Source organism: Eschscholzia californica, unplaced genomic scaffold, assembly GCF_041429995.1.
Source record: "Eschscholzia californica isolate CP2 unplaced genomic scaffold, dmEscCali1.0.p SCAF_2, whole genome shotgun sequence".
NCBI classification, from domain to species: domain Eukaryota; kingdom Viridiplantae; phylum Streptophyta; class Magnoliopsida; order Ranunculales; family Papaveraceae; genus Eschscholzia; species Eschscholzia californica.
In genome coordinates this window covers 40,677,082-40,700,994 of record NW_028238309.1, presented here as the reverse complement: position 1 = coordinate 40,700,994, position 23,913 = coordinate 40,677,082, and the positions used below count along the sequence as shown (strand labels likewise).

General features: G+C 35.4%; 2 protein-coding genes across 2 annotated transcripts; one reads left to right on the top strand and one right to left on the bottom strand.

Moving 5' to 3' along the window:
* Positions 1-515: 515 nt before the first annotated feature.
* LOC147557930 (protein yippee-like At3g11230) lies at positions 516-2,649 on the bottom strand. Its single transcript, XM_086659492.1, has 5 exons — positions 2,160-2,649; positions 1,335-1,378; positions 1,062-1,170; positions 901-956; positions 516-816 (listed from the first exon to the last, which is right to left on the bottom strand). The coding sequence occupies exons 1-5, from the start codon at positions 2,253-2,255 to the stop codon at positions 732-734; spliced, it is 390 nt and encodes a 129-aa protein (XP_086515618.1). The 5' UTR covers positions 2,256-2,649; the 3' UTR covers positions 516-731.
* Positions 2,650-10,245: 7,596 nt separating this feature from the next.
* On the top strand, positions 10,246-11,054 carry LOC147557929 (uncharacterized). Its single transcript, XM_086658960.1, has 2 exons — positions 10,246-10,822; positions 10,864-11,054. The coding sequence occupies exons 1-2, from the start codon at positions 10,246-10,248 to the stop codon at positions 11,052-11,054; spliced, it is 768 nt and encodes a 255-aa protein (XP_086515086.1).
* The last annotated feature ends 12,859 nt before the right edge of the window (positions 11,055-23,913 follow it).

Genomic DNA, 23,913 nt, shown 5'->3' with positions numbered 1-23,913 from the left:
TAAAAATCATCTCCAATGCAACACTCTATTTGGATCTCTAAGATGACGTGTCGAGAGTGGAATAGAGATATCTCAAGAGGACACTCTATTTCTAGAGTGTCCTCTTGAGATATCTCTAATTGTCCAACTCATCAATATTTAATTTTCAACCAATAGAAATCAAGTCTTCTATATTTTCTAAAATAACTAATTATTTATTTACGAAAATAACTATGCCACATAAGTAAATAAGATAAGTTTTGAGTTTTGCATTGGAGACAACAAAAAATTGAAAATCTCTATTAACGCCACGTAGGAGTGAGAATCTCAATTGGAACTTGACACATATGATGAACGGAGATTTTTTTGAGTTTTGCATTGGAGATGCTCTTACACGTGCGACCTCTCACAATTTGTGCTTAACAGGGGCCTACAACATTTTCTGCGGGGCCTTTAGCTCCACCCAACCTACTAAGCTCCACCCAACCTACTAGTATTAAGAAATTGGGGAGATATTATTTCCTTGCACAACAGACTAACCCAAATCAACAATTCAGATATGAATGAGTGCTAATTACATAGGAACATGTACATTGTGGGTAGTCTTCATTGTTAGAGTTGAGAGAGAGAGAGAGAGAGAGAGAGAGAGAGAGAGAGAGAGAGCATTACAAGTGAAGATGTAAATGAACATTTTGGGTAGGCTAAAGACTGTACAGTTGTTAAAGAAGAAAAAAGAGAAGCTGCTTCATAAATCAAGCATCCTCTGCATCGCTTGCACCAATCCGCGCTCCACGGTTAACCCAGTAGTTGTTTCCATCCGGAAATGATATTTTAAACCTGCTTTCAATCACAACAATAACACAGATGAAGAAAAACGAATCTGTAAGTCAGAATAATACTTCAACTTTCTTAGAATTATACCTTTCAAGAACAAATTTCCCTTCTTTGTACTTTTGGTTCTTCTCATGAGCAAATTCCTGGAAGAAAAAAAATATAGTCATCCATTCACTTACACCAAAAATACAGCCCATAAGAAACAATATTTAAATCAAATTTCGAAAAACTTCGAGTCCTAATCTTACATATTTCCACCCCACAATTGACCCACACCCCACACAGAATACGTCGACAACAGTGTGGAGTCCCGTCATCATCAATCTATCTTCTTTTTCTCCAACAGATACATTCACACTGTCAATCATATTTCGAAAGAAGAAAAAGAATTATTTGGAACGTCCTAATTTTGAAAATGGAATCTTGCACCAATTGATGTTGCCAATTTGTGAAGTGCTCAACACTTTCGAGGGTGGAAAATGATTAACACATGAACTTAAAGAAAATCAAGAACAACTTACACCTTGCTGAAGAGATAAGCTCTCCCATGCTTGCAATGGAAGGACTGGATAAAAAATTAATGGCAGTCATATATTGAGTCAAAATTTGGCTTGAAAAAAATAAACACCAGGTTCAACAAAAAAAAATAAAAATAAACACCGAACACAAATGCAAACAATTAAATTGGTTTCTCCATTCGAGTCATTCCACAATAACTTGATATGTGCCATCAAATTTCACATGAAGGAAACGATAATTTGACAAGGAGACTACTCGTAAAGCAAGAAGTGAGACGGGAAAAAATCATCCTGAAAATTGGGACACCGACCTATTAGGCGCATTGATTCGAGGAACTAGCGAAATGTCAATCTTCCAAATTTTCATTACAAACCCGGAATGTGACTAGTGGAGGATGACATAACTTCGTAAAACCCTATGGTGTCTTATGTTTGTGTAGTAGGCTTCAGCATGAAATACATATGTAAGTTTTTTGGCATAGCATCCCATCCATTAATATATTTCTACGTCTAAAGAAACGACTACCCAGAGAAATCAGACCATAAAACATCTTATTGCTTATATGAATTAAGAGTGGGCATTAATGAACAGACTTGTTACAGAATAATTTAGATAAACGGCAACAAGTAATCAAAATCATGAACAGAGATGGAAAGGGCAAGACTGGAACATCTATGAGTGTTCAAAGATTATATAGAAGTTTATTAAATTCAATCACTTAAATCCCTCAAAATTGGGAGTAAAATTATGGGGTTTCTTTAAATTCATGGTAATAATTAATGTTCCTGAAATTAAAGATGAATATAAATTGAAGAAGGATAATAAACCTTTGAGACGATGTCATCAAGGAGAGCTAAAGGGGTTTCACAGTGCTTGCAGGTGTAGATCTTTCCTTCTAAATTGGTCAAATAAAGCCTACCCATGTCTGTTTTTCTCTTACAAAAACACCAGAAACCTAATTTTGTAGAGAGAGAGATAAGAATTATCAAGTAGATGGAGAAAGTGAAAAGAAGAAAACTAAAAAGTAAGATAAGTGATGATATCCAGCCAACCCCAAGAATTGAAGAGAGATGACTTGATTCTACAAGTAAAGTATTGGAAGAGAGAGAGAGAGAGGGGTAGTAGTTAGTAAGGATGACGGATGGGGGATTATATTATTTATTTATTAATTAATGAAAATGAACATCAATGTTGAACATTCAGCCACCACCTGCACTTCCTCCTCCGACACGACAAGTACAAAAACGAAAGCAACCAAGAGCGACGGAATTCTTTTAAAAAACCACTACTGGATAAGAAGGATTTAATTTCAACAATAAAAAAAGTGTTCTTTCTCGAAATGCACCTTACTTTGTTACCAGCTTCCTGCGAAGCCCCCTATTTTATCAAAAATATTTAGATGACTCGCTTTTTTCGTAATCGTTAAATGTCTGCTGACTCCCTCTCCTACATCTCATCACCTCTCTCTTCCACGTCATTTCTCTCTCTGCCAAGCCATCTATCTCTGCCATGTCAACTTATTTTTTTTCTCTCTTTCTACCTCACCTTCAAGCATTTAAAAAAAAAAAAAAAAATCTCTCCCCTCTCTCTAAACAATCCGGCGAGGGGTTTCCCTTCGCAAGAGGTTTGGTTCAGATCTATTAGAGAGAGAGGAGTGATTTTTTTTTTTTTAATGTTTGAAGGTTGCTGACCGAAATTTTTTATGGATGGCGACCTTTGCCAGAGAAGAGAGAGGTGAGGTGGAGAAAGAGAGAAAAAAAATTAAGTTGACGTGGCAAAGAGAGGTGATAAGATGGAGGAGAGAGAGTTAACGGACATTTAACAAAAAAATGGGTCATCTGAATATTTTTGATAAAGTATGGGGTTACGCGAGAAGTTAGTCACAAAGTAGGGGGCCTTTCAGAAAATAACCCAAAAACGATAAGAAAAATTTTATATGGGCCCTTCCCACTTTATCCAACACATAATGGATTGGAGGCCCAAAAATTGGGAGGTTAATAAGCTCCTGATCCAGCAAAGAAAATAAATACGGTGAAGTTCTAAATGTACAGAAAAGTGTCAGCTTTTCTCTTTTTCTTTATTTTTCATACACGCCCTTGATAGTACAAAAAAAAACTTTCATTTTTCTGACAGAAGTACATCTTTCCATTTACTGCATGTCGCACCCAAGAAAGAAATCTTCTTTAATAGATTCTCTTCTATATATTTACCTTCTATTGTTTCTCTTTATATTTTTTTCATCTCTGTTTTTCTCTAAAAAAAAGTTGACCAATCTTCCTCCTTTAGTGTTCATGACGAAATCGATGAAGCAAAGATTATCAGATTTAGAATATTCTTTTTAAAAGATCTAAAGGATTCAACGTCAAAGTTACAGAGAGTAATTTTTTGTACAGACCTAGAGGTTTTCTTTAAAACATATTTGGACCTTTTTTCTTGTAAAAGTTCTGGAAGTTTGAAAGCTTCAAGATGAAATAATTTAGCTGCAGGTCTATATGTATGAGGATGATGATGGTATTGGGAAGAATTGTGTTGTTCTTTTTCTTTTTTTTTTGGTTTGTACAATGTTTATGTGATGATCAATAAAGGGGTATTTCTTCGTATATACTGTACGCAACAAATTGTTCAATATTTTTTTTCCAGAAAGTATAAGAAATTTAAAAAGTATATACGACATTATCATATGTACAGTACATGACATTTGATTATGTACTGTACAGAATAGAATATCTTATCCTTTCTCCCTAGAAAGTGTAATAAATTTGAAAAATGTACAAGACATTATCATAAGTTCAGTACGTAACAAAAGGTCACATACTTTCTTCCCAGAAAGTGTAAGAAATTTAAAAAGTGTATAGGACAGAATCATATGTAGATTACATGACGAAATGTCTTATACTTCTCCCCGAAAAATGTAATAAATTTGAAAAGTGTACGGAACATAATCATATGTAAAGTACATTTAGTTATGTACCGTGCATAACAAAATTTCCTATACTTTATTCCTAGAAAGTGTAAGAAATTTGAAAAGAATAGGACATAATCATATGTACGGTAGAGTACATTTGGTTATATAGTGTACATAAACAAATATCCTGTAAATTTTCATTAAAATAAGTTAAGTTTCAGAAGGAATATTGTATAAGACATTTGGTTATGTACTGTACATTTTATTATGTTCAGTACATAATAAAATTTCTTATATTTTCTTCCTAGAAAGTGTAAGAAATTTGGAAAGTGTACAAGACACAATCATATGTACAATAGGGTACATTTGGTTATGTAGTCTACATAAAAATCTCCAAAATATAAGGAAGGAAGTTTCAAACAAAAAAAGTAATTTTGGAGAGGAAAAGAAAAAATGACGTGTCATTATTCTAGTGGAGGGTAAATATGTATTTTTACCAGAAACACAACATAACAAAGGATTATCTTCAATGGCAAATCCATAAATAGCGTGTAAAGTACAAACAGTTGTAATTTCCATTAGTTAACTGACGTGTCATTATTCTAGTGGTAGTAAATATGTAATTTTACCAGAAATACAACATAAACACGAAATTTCTTCAATGGCAAATTCGGAAATATCGTGTAAAGCACAAAGAGTTTTGTAATATTCTATTTTTTAACGGTCAGGAAACTGTCTTGTGGACCTGCAACTAATTTGCGTTCTGTCTTGGATTTGGGTCTTATTTCTCAAAAATTTTGGGCCCTTGGGTCAATCCCTCTAAAGAGTCTATGAAGTTTAGGGTCCTTTTGATTCGTGTGAAAATATTTGGTGAAAAAAATCATCCATTTCGTATGGGAAAGAAAACAATTTTTCACATCACAAATTCAAAATATACTGTTAAGCATGGTTTTAGGGAATTCTTGGATGCCTTTACAAATCTATATACTTCATGAGCTTTTTCTAGGTGCCTTTAGAAAGCCCAACTTTCTTCCCAAAACAACAGAGATAGAGAGCTAGTTTAGAAAGCGCGATTCTTTTCCAAAATCGATAAAGAGAGAGAGAGAGTTTAGAAATTGAGTTATCTTCCTCAAATCGATAGAGAGAGAGGGAGAGAGTTTAGGAAACTCGGTTCTCTTCCTCAAATTGATAAGGAGATAGAGAGACAAACACATAGAAACATGAAATACGAATTCAATTTTATAGAACTTATCACAAACTCAATTTTTAAAGCTGATCACAAACTCATATAGATTTATTGGTTGGACAGGATTTCAATTGTTTTAGGGTTGCCATCTTCATCAGGCTATAATGTACGGGATCGTGAGGTGGGCGAGACATGGAGGGTTGCCTTCTTCATCAGGTCGCCAAGCTAGGGTTCTTATTGTTTTTGTTTTCTCTTATGACAATTGGGTTCGTCCAAAGTGCTTTCTTGAACTCTGTCTTCATATTAATTAAAAGACACAATGATAAAATGCCTTCAACACATCTTTCTCTATAACTTTTGATTGGAACTTTATTTTCATGTGTTTATTTGTGTATCAGATCCAGGTTAACTTCTTAATGAAATTATTGCAGCAAGTAATAGAGGAGGAACGGGAGAATTGGATGTTATCATTGCTCTAGGTTTTGCTTCAAATACTAATAACTCATTCATTTGGAATCAGTTTTCAGCAAATCTTAGAATTAAACTCAAGAACTCGATGAGACGAATCTAACGACACATAAAACTCTTAGTTTATACTAGGAGATCCCCTAAATAGAGAAAAACGAACCCAGGTGAGGATCCAACTCCAACACGTTACACATCTAGTTTCTCTCACCCTCCCGTTCAACCAAACATTTACATTTCTCATTTAACTCATGGACATGTAGAATCAAGGGTTCGAGGTATAGTCTTCCATCTTAGAGGTAAAGGGTTCGAGGCACGCTGAACAATTCAAAAAAAAAATGTAAAATCAAGGATGCTATATGTGTCTAGACCTTACAAAGTTTGTATAGTACATACCTATATATCGTTTTAAACCATTTCAAATATTTATGAAATTTCACAAAGACATCACAAAACAAAGCTAGCTTCCAATGGTCCGTAGAAGAATACAACATCTAGGGTTGTGTTTGGTAGGGTTTTTCCCTGGGAAAAGAGAAAAAATTTATCTAAATATGTTATTTTTCATTTGTTTGGTGCCTATATTACGGAAAGTTAGATTTTCTTTCATGTGATCTATTTTTACGGAATTTCCTAATAAGTAGGGGAATTTGTTATCCAAAAAAACCTGGACGACTTTTACTCGATTGTGAAACTGAACCCGCCTTTTTTCTTGCTTCTTCTTTGGCGCATGAGCTATAAGTTTTAGAGTTTTACATTGCTATAATTAAGCAAAGACTAAGATAACTCTACACCAGGTATATTTTTTTCTCCCTCTCTCCTCCTCTCTACGGATTTTAAAACAAGGTATTATCTAGTATGTGTTTTTTATTCATGGTTGTTTTTTTTATCAATATATGGGTTTTTTGCAGGGATGGATCCAAGATTTCCACTTAGGGGGTGCGAAATTATATACCTAAATATTGTGTTTTTTGCAAAAACGATAATTAACAAAATACTTGTATTTAATAATTATATTAATATATCAACGATTGCAAATGCAATTGACCTCTACGAAAGTTCATGTTTTGAAATGTTTTCATAATCGACTTATCATGTTTTTCAATGAAAACTATCATTCAACCACATATCACTCATCTTGTTTTTTTAAGTGTGGCTTGACTAGCTTCATAGCCGAAAAATCTCTTTCAACAGAGGCAGTAGCAACCGACAAAGTTAGTGCTGAAGTAATAAGCAAATAAACTAAAATGGGTAGTCTATGAATTTTATCTCTATATTGGGATTCATAATTTGAAATTGGTAATCTGAGTCCCGGATCAATTAATAAAGATGATTAATTAAATCCGAGAGGACTTACCAATGTTAGAGTCTGTTCGGTTGTTGAAGTCGGTTCGGGTGTTGGAATGGAAAATAATGTTGGAGTCGAGTCTTGAACTTCCGCTGTTGAACTTGATGAACTCGAAGATTTTCCATGTTTGATTTTTAGATTCAATGTTTGAAGTTGCAGCACCAAAATCACCACCATAAAAACATGATTTTTTGTAGATTCAATGTTCTGCACCCAATGTCGGAGGCACTTGGAGACGGTCTATTAATTTCGTAAAGAGGTATGGGTATTATAGTAAAAGTAGCCCGGGGCATTATTTTCTTTTCACTTTGTTTCAAGGAAGAACTAGAGGGTAGAGAGAGAAAGGGTCGTGAACTAGTTCCAATTCGAGAGAGGGGGCGAACGAGTGAAATTTATGAAAGTGAAATATAGGGTTCGTCAATGTCTCTTTCTCATTTTCTCTAAGAGTCTAACATCATCATCTCTCTCTAAGATTTTAATGCTTCTACAAATTTAAGAGTTAAAGTGAGATTTAGGGTTCTTGAGTTCTTTATCTTCTATTTTTTTTTTAACAAAAACAAAATCAACTACTTAAGGGATTCAAGGCTTTTTTTATCTTTAATCTATGTAAGTATTGTTTCTTCTTCTTCTCTTTGATTTTTATTAAAGCTTCCAATGCTTCAATTTTGATTATTTTGGGTATTATGATTAGGTTACTGATATTGATTTTTAGGTGGATTATTGATTTTTATTAAGTCATTGTCCATTACTTTATTGTTAGGGTTACTGATTTTGATAAATTGAGCTACTAATTTAGATGATTCGGGTGAAATTTTTAATTTTCATTGTAACTTTGGGCCTTTATGAGTTTAGGGGATATATGAATTTTACACAAGACTTGCCTAATAAGTTACATGATCTTTTTGTAACTTAGAGAGTAGAAAGTCATCTAAATTTGTTTTGTTTTGATGTTGATTTAATTTTAGGCTAAAATGTTCGATGATCCTCAAGTACCCAAGCGAAGGAAAAGAACTATATATTAGTTTTTTTTACTTCAAAAAGAGACACCAACAAAAAAGATTTAGAACCTTCACCTTATATATCTAACATTGAAAATATAGTCGATGATGGACAACCTCCTGTGAATGCTTTAGAAGAAGAAGTTGATACTACATCTTTTATATGTGATCTGGGATTGCGGCTTAAAATTTGGAAACATCCTATTAACAAACAAGATGAGCTTTGACATGCATATCTCAATGAGGGACATTATCAACCCATCCTTATAGACTACCCAACAACAAAGTTTAGAGAGCAATCCCGAAGATTTCAAGATTCTTGGTATACCTTATTTCCTTGGCTCGAGTACTTTCCTACAAAAGATGCGGCCTATTGTCTTTCATGTTTTATCTTTGAGACAAATCCGCCAAAACATACATCATTTATGGATGGTTTTTTGAGCTTACCCCCTTAAAATTAATTGGTAATTAAGTTTACCCCCTTCAGTAATTAGTAATTAAGCTTACCCTCTCAAATTTAGATTTTTTTGTCAAAATTACTAAGGATATGTTTGGTATATGATAATAAAATCATAAAGTAAATAATATATAAACAAAATCAATCTTTACTAATCATATTTCCAACTAAATCAAACAATAAAATGAGGTAGAATCTCTAATAGGAATCATATTGAAGAATAGTTGTTCTTGGTAGTCGCAATTATTTCATGTACGCCAAACATAACCTTTGTGTTGTTGTCACTAACAGTAAGTCTCAGGGGATAAACTCAATTACCAATTACTGAAGGGGGTAAACTCAATTACCAATTAATTTTGAGGGGGTAAGCTCAAAAAGCTCTTTATGGATCAAGGATTTAGAAGATGAAAGAGGGTCAATGATGGAAAAAAATATGCATTCCTAACACATATGGGAAATCATATTTCTCAACACATGTTAGCCGTAGAAGCTTGTCAAGATTTAGGTTCGACATCTCGACATTTTGATAAGATGATTAATGTACAATTTATAGAACTAGTAAAGAATAATCGGTTAAGACTGAAGGCGTTTATGGATTGACTACGACATATTGCCTATTAGACATGTGCGTTTAGGGGGCACGATGAATCTAAAAATTCGTCGAATCGTGGCAATTTCATTGAGTTGATAAAACTTTTGATTAAGAACAATGATGAAATCCAACAAGTTGTCTTAGAAAATGCTCCACAAAATGCTAAATATACATCTCTTCCTATTCAAAATAAAATATTGTCAATCCTTGCTAACAAAGTAAGAAACACGATTCGATAAGAAGTTGGATCATCAAAGTTTTGCATTCTTGTTGACGAAGCACAAGATGATTCACACAAGGAGCAAATGGTTATTGTTTTGCGATTTCTTGATGATGGTGGATCTATCAAAGCACGATTTTTTTGATATTTTACATATGAAAAATAACGCCTCTTTGACTCTCAAGCAAGCAATGTCTTTATTCGTAACGACCTCTATACGGAAAATATGCGAGGTTAAGGGCGTGGTGGTGCTAGCAATATGTGTGGAGCTTTTAATGGATTGCAAACATTATTTGTTTCGGGTTATCCTTATGCATACTATGTGCATTACTTTGACCATAGACTACAACTAGCATTAGTTGGAGCACGTAAGACGTAACTGCTATTTGGCGATTTTATTCAACATTGGTTACAACCGTTAATTTTCTTTGTGCTTCACCTCTAAGGAAAGACGAATTAAAATCTTTTCGAGTTAATGAAATTGTGAGGTTGTTAGAAGATGGCGAGCTTGAGACGGGCAAAGGGTTAAACCAAATTGGCAACTTGCAACGAACGGGGGCTACTCGTTGGAGCTCCCACTTAATTCCGTGAAGAGTTTGATCGATATGTTTGATGCAACGTGTGAAGTTCTTAGAATTTAATGAAAGTCGCACCAAATAATTCTTTACGTGGATAATTCGAGAGCTTGTTCATTGCAGTGACATCGTTTCAATTCGTTTTTATATTGCTCTTGATGTGTAAGATAATGGAGATCACTGATTTGCTTTGTCAAATTCTTCAGCAAAAATCTCAAGATATTGTCAATGCAATGAGTCTTGCAAAAAGTACAAAATCACTTCTTAAGGAGTTGACACAAGATGGTCAGGATGCTTTCATAGAACAAGTCGAAGCATTTTATAAGAAGAATGATGTGATAATACCGGTTATGAGTGCTCCTTACGTAGTAGGTTCACTTCGTTCTTGTCATGAACAAGACAATATTACAATGGCACATCATTACCATATAGATTTATTCAATGTTTTCATTGATTTTCAGTTAGAGGAGTTGAATACAAGGATTATTGATGAAACAATCGAACTTCTTATACTTAGTTCAACCTTGGATCGTACAGATGCTTTTAGGTCATTTAAGATTGATGATATTTGTCTTCTTGCTGAAAAGTATTATCCAGAAGATTTTAGTAATCAAGATATAATTAGTTTGAGACATCAATTGTTACATTATGAGCATAATGTGCTTCACCATCCGGAATTCCAAAATTTAGCTATGATATCGGAGTTGTGCAAGAAATTGGTTGAAACAAGAAAGTCCAAGTCTTATTGTCTGGTTTATAGATTGATTTTTTGGTGTTATTTTTATCAGTTTCTACGAGAACTATAGAGATAGAATTTTCAGCGATGAAACTTCTCAAAACAACACTTCGTAGCAAACTGGAGGATGATTTCCTAAGAAATTGCATGATTATAGACATCGAGAAAGAAATAGCCGAAGCAATCGTTTTTGATTCAATAATTGATGAATCCAATAGGTTGAAGGATCGTATGGAAACTTAAGTAGTATAGTTACATGTCCTTTTGATGGCCTTCGATGTTTTATACATCTTTTAGTTTTTGCTATATACCCTCTTTTGTTATATGCTAAATGTGGTAATATATACACAATGAAATGAAAATATTACTTTGATCTTATTTACTATTTTGTGAACTTTTTAATTCAATTGACTATCGTATTATATAGATAAATTTTTTGGTATATGATATATTGCGAAATGTTTCTTTTGGTAGGTAGTCTTTTGGACAAAGTAACAAATATAATTGCAACGGACGAACTTCGCATTTTTAATAAGTATGTTCTTACTTTTCATTTTTTGAAATAATCCACCAATAATCCTTGATTTAGGTAATTGCTTATGTGGTTTATGACAATAATGATGCAAAACTTTACTTCGACACCAAAAATTGGCCTTACATGTTACTTTCGGCGATTATATATTTACCATAAGAAGAAATTATTTTTAGAAATTTTAGGCTAGGCTTGTATAGTTTCAAATCTTGGCTCCGCCCTTGCCAGCACCAAACAGCACCACCATTAGATTTATGACAGAATGTTATATTTCGTCACTAATACAAATTTCACTGACAACCATTTAACAGTTGTCTTAGAACCCATCGCCATTACATGCATGAACAAAGATTTTTGGTTTTCATCTAATTTGGTTATTGGTTAGGTCATAGAATTTAGAAGATTTGGTTTAGATGTGAGAGAAAGAGACATTAATTATTTAGAGAGATAAAGAGAGGTTATCCAAGATGATTAGTTGAATATGGATTAATTTCAAATGGTATTTGAGAAAGAAGCCACATAAGCATAGTTCCAACTCACAGACAAATAAGGATTTCACCTTTCAGAGCATTAATTGAAGAATTAAACTAATATATACTTAACAACAAAAACAACAAACTAGTTAAACAAGGTAAATTGTCCCTTAAACTCACTACTCGACTATCAAATATAGCTACCAGATTTATAACCTAACAACCTGTCAGATAAGAAGACTCAAACATATACTATTAAAATAAATTAAACAAGGTAGAGTAGCCTTAACATGAATTGAAAATGATTTAGTTATTGTAAGACTCAAACATATATGAAGATATGAAGTTGATAGCATATTACCAGAGTGAAGGAAAAAAAATGTTGAGAGGGAGTCTCCTCAGGAGCGGTGCCACGGAGTGTCTGATGACCAACAGGTTAGGAGTTTGAGTCCTTGCCACCGCACCTTTCTTTTCTTTTCTTTTTTTACTTTTTTCAATAAATTTATATCCCCCACCATTTTCGTTTAGCTATTTTTCCCTTGTATTTCTTTTGTATATGTTTTGTGATCAATTTTTCTTTTGATTAGTTTTTTTCTTTATAAGATTGGATTTGACTTTCTTTTACTACGCTTCATCCTTTTCCTTTGTTGAGAAAGCTTCATCCTTAAAGCTGTGTATTTTATCCTTGTGTTATCTTATGTTATCCTTATCATTAACTTTCTATTTGTTACAATATTTTTATAAAATCAATCTTCTTTCTCTCCCTCAGTTCTATTCATATTCATAATGTTATTGGTTTCTAATTTTGTTGAAGATGACGGTCTTTGTTCTCCAACATCTAGTAGTCGTAATCGTTCTAACACCGAAGCGTAGGCGGTGACCAGAACATGATGATACCGGTATTATGTTTACGGAAGCTGCAAATAAACTAGTTGAAGCATGTCAAGCTCCTTCAATTCGGGGAGTAGAAGATGCTCTAAAAGCCATTTCAAACGTGAAACATGTAAACTTTGATTATGCTTTGGACATGTTATAGAAAACCTGAACTTGCGTCGTTGTTCTTGAATTATTGGAATAATATATTCATTATATTATATTGGAAAATATACCAATACTATTGGGATAATATTCCATCACATTATAATATATGATATAAAGAACATTGGAATAATATACAAATCATATATACACATTTATTGTATTTGTATATTATTACAATATCTATTGAAATAATATATTGGATCAAAGAATTATTGGAAAGAAAATCATCTCAAAGGATTGAAGACAATCAAACGGTGCATGTGTCAGGATCCAACGATCACCAATGCTTATATATATTAAACTTTCCAATACTTTGTATTTATCAATATTTATGTAATATATTTGCACTTCTAATTATGTAAATAGGACCTATGTAAAGCTTATAAATACTTCATATTCAAGTCAATACAATTCACCTTTGAATTCATACTTCTATCTTATGTCTCTCTACATCTCTCAATTTAACATGGTATCAGAGCAACGTTATTAGTGGGATATTACTCTTAAGTTATAAGGAGTTCCATTGTGGTTCGTTTCGATTGTCTTACGATCAAGCAAAGGATTATCAATTTTATATACTCACTCATTACCACTCAAAGTTCCTTCATGGCCACTGACAACCCCACAATGGCGAATAACGATGTCTTCGACACGACTACCCAGAGTCCTCTGAACACCTCTGACACATCACGCACTGTTAACCTAGTTTTGCGATGAATATTATGTGCATCCTTCAGATACTGGTACTTCCGTTGTCTAATCTCCTCTCACTGGACATGACTACGTGACTTGGGCTCATGGCATGCACAACGCCATTGTCATTAAAAACAAACAAGGATTCATCGATGACTCTTTGCCCAAACCCACGGATTTTACCCATCTCCATGCTTGGATTCACTGTGACATAATGGTTAAGAATTGGATCCTCAACTCCGTCAGCCCTGACATCCGCAGTAGCATTATGCATTCGACTTCAGCTTTTGAAGTTTGGAAAGGTTTGAAAGAAATGTATGCCAAATCCAACTCTCCTTACATGTATCAGTTGCGAAAATCCATTGCTTCCCTTCGTCAAGAAGCTTTGACTATTTCTACTTACTTTTCCCAACTGAAAACTTACTAGGACGAGTTAGATTCCCTCCCCCCCCCCCCCCCAATCATGCGCTTGTGTTACTGGGAAGGCAACTATTGAGTACCATCACTCTGTCCGTACGATGGAATTTCTAATGGGACTGCATGATCGATTTTCACCCATTCGTAGTCAGATCCTACTTATGGACCCCTTGCCCTCATTAGCCAAAATTTATAATATGGTTACTCAAGAGGAGCAACAACAATATATTGCTGCTGGTTCACCCTTTGACTATTCTGCTCTCACTACTAAGATCACGGCTGCTGCCAAACAACATACTCAGAATTCTCAAAGAGGTAAACGACCACGCCCTTATTGTAGTATTTGCAAAATGCACGGGCACTCCACTGAAAATTGTAATAAGGGTGTACTATGTGACCATTGCCACAAACCAGTGCATACAATAAAACAACGCTTCCAATTACATGGCTATCCAGAACGTAAAAACATTCCCCACCGCACACTAGCTGTATCCAGTTCATCCACCAACAACACGTCTGCAACTCCGATCTTAAGTCGAGAGCATTATGATCGACTTATCACACTTCTCGAAGCCAGTGCTGCCCCTGGTTCTAAGGCGACTTTAATGTCAGGTACAATTTTAATGTCTAACCCTTCTTCTTGGATTGTAGATATTGGTTCCTCTAACCACGTTAGTTTTTCCCTAAGTGCCTTCAACTCTTACGACTTGGCCCCCCATCATGTTATGTACAAATACTTGATGGGACCACCTATTTGGTGAAACACATTGGCAGAGTGGTTTTTTCAAACACTCTCACAATTGATAATGTTTATTACATTCCAAGTTTTAAATTTAACTTGATTTCTGTTAGCCAAATAAGTAAATCTTTACATTTGGATGTCAATTTTCTCCACCTCATTGTGTTTTCGAGGAACACTTGACGACTCGGCAGATTGGTCTGGCTGATGAAATTGATGGACTATACATAATACTCGCTTTCAATAAGCCACTCGACATTTGGCATCGTCAACTTAGCTGCCCCAATTTAGGACGGCTTAAATTTTTAGCTGAACAATTTTATTTTATTTCTTATGAGAAATCGCATGAATGTTTTGTATGCCCTATGGCAAAGCAACACAAGTTACCATTTAATAAAAGTACCTCGAGTAAATTTTGTTTTCAATTAATCCATGCCGATATTTGGGGACCTTTTTCTGTCCCATCTTTAACCAACAAACGGTATTTTCTCACCCTTGTTGACGATTTCTCCAGATATACTTGGACATTTCTTATGGAATCCAAGTCTGAAACTAAGACATACTTAGGTTTCTTTTTTAAATTCAGTACCAAACAATATAACAAGACTATCAAGTATATTTCTTGCAATCAGACTACAATGTCTTCATGTTCGATTGAAATTTTTCGTTCTGATAATGGAACCGAGTTCCTTACCAAGGATTTACAATCTTGGTTTCACTCAAACGGTATTATCCACCATCGTAGTTGTGTCTCAACTCCTCAACAAAATGGAGTAGTTGAACGCAAGCACCGATACTTACTTAATGTCACACGTGCTCTTCGTTTTCAAGCACATGTGATGTGACACGAAAATGTCACATTTGGAGCGCCTAACTTAGACTAATTAGTCCTTTTCGAGTGTTATCAATAATATTTTATGTGTTTTTCATGTTATGTACCTATTTTGGATTAAACATGAAATTTAGAATAATATGAGCGAATTATCACTATCATTTCATGTGCTCAAAACGAGAGAAAATTACTTCAAGCAAATCAAATTACAAGTGGAGGCAATGACGAGTCCGACGGTGAAAATGGAATTCAATTCCGAGTTCGGACGGGAAAGTTATGAAAGAAAGAAGTCCGAGGGTATTTTAGTCCTTTGTGACAATTTAAAGATGTAGAGACAAGGATGAAGGCACCTCTTGGTTTCTAAATCAAGCCCAAAGCCCACACAAACCCAAAGAAGAGGAAAGAAAGGAAGGAATTTTAGAGGCACCCACCTTTAGGGATTTTAGTTGTTGAAGGAAAGAAAAGTGGTCATCTGATCTTCTAGCTTCATCTCCTTCATTACACAAGTTTTAGAGAAAAGGCGAGGGTTTTGGTGTTCATCATCAAAAGCTAGGGTTTGGTTTAGAGAAGCTAGAGAAGGGGGAGATCGGGCAAAGTTTGGCCGGCCAACACTAAGGCCGACCAAGCTTTGGCCGGCATTGGAGCAGCTCGGTTGGGGCAAAATCGCGGCAGCAACATGCACGGGAGCTGCTACCAAACGAACCGGACAACAGCAGTAGCTCCGGACTTGGAGATCTGAGCATGGGACGGTCTTCATGCTCAGGAGCTGAAGCTTCGTATTCAAGGGGGACAGCACGAGCTTGACTGGATCAGCTCGGAATTTGCTTGAACGACTGCTGCAACACGGGCAACAGCTTGGACGGTCATGGTTGGAAGCTTACATGCTCAGGACAGGGCACGGGACGCGCGGCTGTGGCTAGGGATGCTTGAGATTTGGCCGGACCACCATTTTCTTGGCCGGATTTCATCATCTTCTAGCCGTATTTCTCAAGAACTTCCAGCCATTTTCTTGGGTGGAAAAGTTAGGGCTTTTGCTTCGCTCATCTATACCTTGCTTTCCCTTGTGTTTGATTTTGTTGTGGGTTAAAATTGGTTAGTGAGAGAAAGCTAGGGTTTAGCTTTAATGGAGGTTGAGTTCTAAATGGAGAAGATGATGATGGTCGTTATGGGGAACCCAGAAATTTACTAAGGGGAGATCGGCTGCACCTTAACTACTAATATTTTCCGACGATCTTAGCCTCGAACCACATCGAAAAAGGGGGATTCTCTCATCATATTCTTTCCATTTCTCATTCAATCATCATGTTTAGCTAACTTTAGTGTGTCGATTATATGAGATGAAATGTGATGAAATTGTGATTATGTTTAACATGATTTGATGTGTTGATTATAAATTGATGTTCATTTATTTCGATTATCGTTTCAATCGTATTTTCATGTGTCTTGTCCAGCACTTCACATAGTTAATAGACGAAACGAAGTATTCGATATCGATCGTAGTCTAAGTCATAATTTCATGTGTCTTGTCTTGCACTTCACATAGTTAGGCGACTAAACAACACTTTCGTTGACTCGGGATTAACCGATTTAGACGTTTGTTTGACTAAGTATGATCTCCGGATATACGTAGTACTTAGAGACATCTACTTTATGAGTCGAACATCGGCTATACTTTGAAACATTAGATCGGACTACATATAGTTGTAGATTTATCATTATAGATTCCCGAATTTCGACACCTCTCTCACTTTTTTGTTGTCTCCCGACTCTTGCTCCTCCGACTCTTCTCTCGAATCTCTCTCGCCCGTTTACTCTTATCGTTTCATTAGTTTTATTTGTTTTCTTTATTGCTTATTCAATCAAAACCCCCCGTCATCTTTGTTTCTTTCTGTTTTGTCTAAGTTAGCTTGTAATACTTAAACCGACGGACAAGGCCCTTCGATATCCTAGTTACCCTCCTATCCTTGGATCGACCCCGGTTTTGCCGGGTTACTACTTGATACCTCCGCTTGGGTGTACAACCTTTTCGGGTGCATCAACATGTTCCGCTCACATTTTGGGGTGAGTGTTTAAAAACAACAACTTATTTGATTAATAAGATGCCAACTCCCATTTTGTCAAATAAATCGCCTCATGAAATTTTATATGAGACAATTCCGGATTACAAGAACCTCCGCGTTTTTGGTTGCCTCTGCTTTGGCCACAATGTCAATATAAAAAATAAGTTTGATCCCAGAGCAAAACCAGGTGTTTTCGTCGGTTATCCTCTGGGTAAGAAAGGATACACAATCTACGACCTAGAGTCCAAATTACTCTACGACTCCCGAATGTTAGCTTCTTTGAAGACAAATTTCCCTTTATGGTAAAGGACAATGTTCATTCGTCTACTGACTCTCCGATTCTCTCTCCTTTTAAATTGGACGATTATACCCTCCATCCAATGACGCCTATATTTTCACCGCGTCAAGACGAATATCAGTCACCATCTTGGATGGAGCCCCTGGTTTCCTATAATGCCACTACTCCTACCACCATTTCTCCTACGGTGGTTCTCCATCAACTTCTTACACCCTGATTAACTATGACCCAAACCTCATCGATGGGAACGACCCTCCACCATCCTTATCTTCCCCTTCGATTGAGCCTTCTTCGACTAATCAAAATCTCGAACCCATAACTGCTTCACCGCTTCCGCACTCTGACATTGGCTCTCCGCCAGTGACACAACCAGAGGATGAACAACCACTTCCTTCTCGACCACTTCATACCAAATCCGCCACCTTACTTGGCTGACTATCTTTGTTCGTGTACTGTTACACCGACCTCCTACACACCATACCCATTAACAGACTATATTGGTTTCGAGCGTTTTAGCCCTTCTCATAAGGCATTTCTCACTTCGATCATCGCTATAGAAGGACCAAAATCTTATACGACCGCCAAGGAACTTCCTGAATGGCTTAACGTTATGGCTAAAGAAATCTCAGCCCTCGCATAGAACAACACTTAGGATCTGACCCCTTTACCACCTGGCAAGAAACCCATTGGTTGTAAGTGGATTTACAAAATAAAATACGGCTCTGATGTTCTATTGAACGTCACAAAGCGCGACTCATTGCCAAGGGTTATACCTAAGTTGAGGGCATCGACTTTCATAACACCTTCGCCCCAATCGCCAAATCGGTCACTGTTTGTGTCTTACTCTCTCTTGCTGCCATCCGAGGATGGCCACTCCATCAATTGGATGTCAACAATGCATTTCTTCAAGGTGACTTAAATGAAGAGGTGTACATGAACATCCCACCTGGTTTTGGCAAACCAGGCAATAATCAACTATGTCGCTTGAACAAATCTCTCTATGGTTTATAACAGGCCTCCAGACAATGGTTTGCTAAATTTTCTACCGGTCTAAAGGCCGAAAGGTTCAACCAATCTTCCTCCGACCATTCTCTTTTCTGTTATTTTCATGGTTCGACTGTAATTTACATTCTTGTCTATGTTGATGATATCATCCTCACGGGAAATAATGAAAAGGCTATTCAATCTCTTCGACAGCGTCTTGAACAACGATTTTCCCTTAAAAATTTAGGACGCCTCCAATACTTTCTTGGAATTGAAGTTTCTCGTTCGCCCAAGGGTATCTTTGTCTGCCAACGAAAGTACACCTTAGACATTCTTCGAGACTCTGGCCTCCTCGGAGCCAAACCTGTTTCATTCCCGATGGAACAACATTTGAAGTTGCTATCCACAGACGGTACACTTTTAGATGACCCCACACAATTTTGTCGTCTGATTGGTCGACTTCTTTATGTCACTGTTACGCGACCTGACATTGCGTTTTCGGTCAACTACCTTAGTTAATTTATGCAACACCCCCGCACTACCCATATGGATGCGACGATTCTAGTTCTACGATACTTGAAAGGTACCCTAGATCATGGGATTCTCCTTTCATCGTCCAACTCTCTCACCATTTCTAGCTTCACTGATTCTGATTAGGCCAGTTGTCCTATTACTCGACATTCTACCACCGGCTACTTCACTATGTTAGGTGCAAGCCCGTTATCTTGGATATCCAAGAAACAAACGACTGTTTCTCGCTCCTCCTAATAAGCAGAATATCGAGCTCTTGCTTCTCTAACAACAGAACTTCAATGGTTGAAATATCAATTTCAGGACTTACGCATTCCTACTCCAGAACCATTTCAGGTTTATTGCGACAATATGACGGCAATACACATTGCGACAAATCCTGTTTTTCACGAACGAACTAAACATATCGAGCTCCATGTCACTTTGTTCGTGAGAAACTTGTGTCCGGTCGTATTAAGACGACCCATATCTGTTCGTGAGAAACTTTGTTCAGACCAGTTTCATCGGTTAGCATCCAAGTTGCGCTTGTCTCAAATTTCTTCACCTACTCCAACTTGCGGGGGAGGGGGGATAGGGGGGAATTTGGAATAATATATTCATTATATTATATTGGAAAATATACTAATACTATTGGGATATTCCCATCATATTATAATATATGATATAAAGAATATTGGAATAATATACAAATCATATATACACATATATTGTATATTATTAAAATATCTATTGAAATAATATATTGGATGAAAGAACAATTGGGCAGTAAAATCATCTCAAAGGATTGAAGACAATCAAACGGTGCATGTGTTAGGATCCAACGATCACCAATACTTTTATATATTAAGCTTTCCAATACTTTGTATTTATCAATATTTATGTAATATATTTGTACTTCTAATTATGTAACAGGACCTATGTAAAGCCTCAAATACTTCATATTCAAGTCAATATAATTCACCTTTAAATTCATACTTCTCTCTTATGTCTCTCTACATCTCTCAATTTAACATGAATTTTCAGAAGCAATAAGTGTTAAAAAAATGTAATTTGTAATTGCTAAGTGTAATAGAAAAATCTAGAGGAATGTTAATTAGTTGCAGTAGTCTTCAAAGTAGATAAATATACAGAAGTTTGACTAGAGATAAGTTTAGACTATGAGATAAGCTTAGACTATATATTGATGAGAGAGGCTAAAGGCCCCCAATGAAAATGTTGTAGGCCCCCAGATTACACATGGGAGCTCTCACAATTTGTGTGTAATACGGGTGCCTGCATCATTTTTGCTGTGGGCCTTTAGCCGCACCCTATATTGATTAGTTGTAAGTTACAAAGTGGAAATAGCTAGCCTTTTTCTAGTTGGGCTAAACCCTCCACTATTAACAGAGGTCTTTTGTAATGTGTTTAAAGAAGCACAAAAAATGATAAAAAATAGTAAAATAGGGCATCTAGCATATAAAAAGCAGTATCAAAATATTCGTAATCATCCTTGCACCCAACAAATTTAGTATTTACAACCAATGGTCCCCTTATCTTTTTCAATCTCATAAACAAATTACAACATCTACTCCAAAACCCACCTTCAATATATCACTAATTCCGTACCAATTTTTTATGGAAAACATTATAATTATTGGAGCATTCAAATGAAAACAATTTATATATCACAAGACTTATGATAGTTAGGCGAAGAAGGTTATGAAGAAGAAGGCAAAAAATTAGCTCAATTAAAAGATTTAAATAAGAATGATGCAAAAGCATTGCAATTCATTCAAAAAAGGGTTAGTAAATCGATTTTCCATAAAATTATGGGTGCAACCAAAGCTACAATTGCATGGGATATTTTAAAAAAGGAATTTCAAGGTTCCGAAAAGTTGTTGTTATCAAGCATCAATCATTGTGGAAATAATTTGACAATTTAGAAATGAAAGAGAGTGAAAATATTCAACAATTTTCATCTCGTCTTACTGAACTTTTTAACAGAATTAAAAATCTTGGAGATACTATCGAAGACAAAAATACCGTTAAAAAAATTCTTCGAAGTCTACCGCAAAAATTTAATCATGTTGTTTCAGCAATTGAAGAATCCAAAGATTTATCTTTTATCTTTTTGTGAACTAATTGGTTACTTTGAAGCTCATGAAAGCAGAGTCAATAGATATCAAAGTAGTCCGTTGGAGCAAGCATTTCAGTCTAAGTCAAATGTTCCGCAAAACAAAGTGTCCAAACAACAAAGAAAATGAAGTAATATTTTCCAAAAATAAGTTCTTTTGAAAAAAGATCAAGAAGGACAAGGTTCTTTTCAATCTCAAAGGAAAATAACACAATCAAGGTAACTTCTTCAGCACAAAAAATTCCTTAGGTAATTTCGCTCCTTATTGTTTCTGTTGCAAAAAAATGATCATGAATCCAAGTATTGTCGTTTTAAATGCATAAAATGCGAAATCCTTAATCTTTCTCAAAGAGATTTTTGGTTCCAAAAAAAATGAAGCTAATCTTTCTGAAGAAAAACAAGAAGCACAATTATTTCTTGCATGAATGTTGAAACACCCTCACCAGATATTTGATATTGGATGGCAGATGCAACCATCACACGGAAAGAAATTGAGAATTATTTGTAGAGATTGAAAAAAATATTTCTACTCAAGTAAAGCTTAGTGATGCAAAATTACAACATGCTGGAGAAAAAGGAGTTTTTGCGGTAGCTATAAATAAAGTTATTAATTTATTTATGTTCTTTATGTGCCTAGTATAACACAAAACCTCTAAAGTGTTGGGCAACTTATACTGAGGAAAAATTATTCTCTCCATTTTGACAACGAAGAATGTGAGATTGTTGATCAAAGAACAAATCTTATTGTGGCTACTACCCAAATGATCTCAAATGGTGTTTTCTACCTTATTATGCCGAAGTGTAAGATTGTTTCTCTCAAAAGTGAAATTTATATTGCTCATATTTGGCATTTGAGATATGGTCATCTGAATTATAGTGGTCTGAAATTATTAAAACATAAAAGTATGGTTGTTGGTCTACCTTACATTTCAAAAAATTATGAAATTTGTGAAGGGTGTATTTACAAAAAGATGCAGGCTTGCATTTCTAAAAGTCTCTTCAAGAGAATATGCACCACTTGATTTGGTACATGCCAAAATTTTTGGACCAACTAAAACACCTTCACTTAGTAATAAGATATACTTTCTATTATTTGTTGATGATTATACAAAGAATACGGGGATTTATATTTTTGAGAAAAAATGAGATGCATTTTGTGTTTTTTAGAAATTTTTGGCAATTGTGGAAAGACAAAGTGGCCAAAAATTGAAGACTCTCAAAACTGATCGAGGTGGAGAATTTATTTATAAATCCTTCATAAATTATTGAAAAGCAAAAAAGAATGCTCACAATTCGTTATAGTCAACAACAAAATGGTGTGGCGGAAAAGAAGAATCCAACAATTACATAAATGGCTCGAACCAAGTTGAAGGGAAAAGGGCTTCCAAATAATCTACGGGCTGAAACGACAAGTACATCCGTGTTCTTATTAAATCAGTCTCCAATAAAAGCAGTTCAAAATATCCCGCCATATGAAGTGTGGGACGAGAAAAATCCTCGGGTAGATTTTTTTTTCAAAACTTTTGGTTGTTTGGCATATTCTCACATTTCTTGAGGAAAGAAAAAGTTGATGAGAATGGAGAAAAATTCATCTTCATTGGTATAGTAATGAATCCAATGGTTATGGTCTTCATGATCCCATCACTAATAAATTAGTAATTTCTCGAGATGTTGTCTATGATGAGATAAAATCACGAGAATGAGAAGAAATTTCTTCTCAAAATTAATATAAATCTATTTGTTTTCCAAATTAATGATAGTCAAGAAGATCAATCTCTCCTCTCTCTCTAAAAAAAGTTTTTTTTCTAAATCTCTCCTCTCTCTCTCTCTAAAAACTCCGGCGAAGGGAAACCCCTTCGTCGGAGGTGGGTATGTTCGTTCAACAAACCTTCAAGGTCTGTTCGAACATACCTCCTACTGTTTACGAACAGATCAGGTTTGTTCACGAACAAATCTGTTCGTGAACAAACCTTCCGACGAAGGGGTTTCCCTTCGTCGGAGTTTTTAGAGAGAGAGGAGAGATTTAAAAAAAAATTTAGAGAGAGAGAGAGAGGAGAGATAAACAATTTTTTTTATGTTTGAAGGTCGCCGACAGGAAATTTGGACAGCCGGCGACCTTCGCCGGTGAAGATGATGAGGTAGCGAGAAGGTGAGCTGGCAGAGAGAGGGGATGAGTTGGATGAGAGAGAGGTGATGACTAATTAATGGTGTTATAACGGTAACTGAAAAAGAAGACCATCTGGGTATTTTTGATAAAATAGGGGGCTAGGCAAGAAGTCGGTGACAAAATTGGGGGTTTTTTGGAAAATAACCCAATGAAACATAGAGTGAAAAATGAAAATTTTGAAAAACAATTTTATTTCCTTCATGGCTTAGCATACCAAACAGG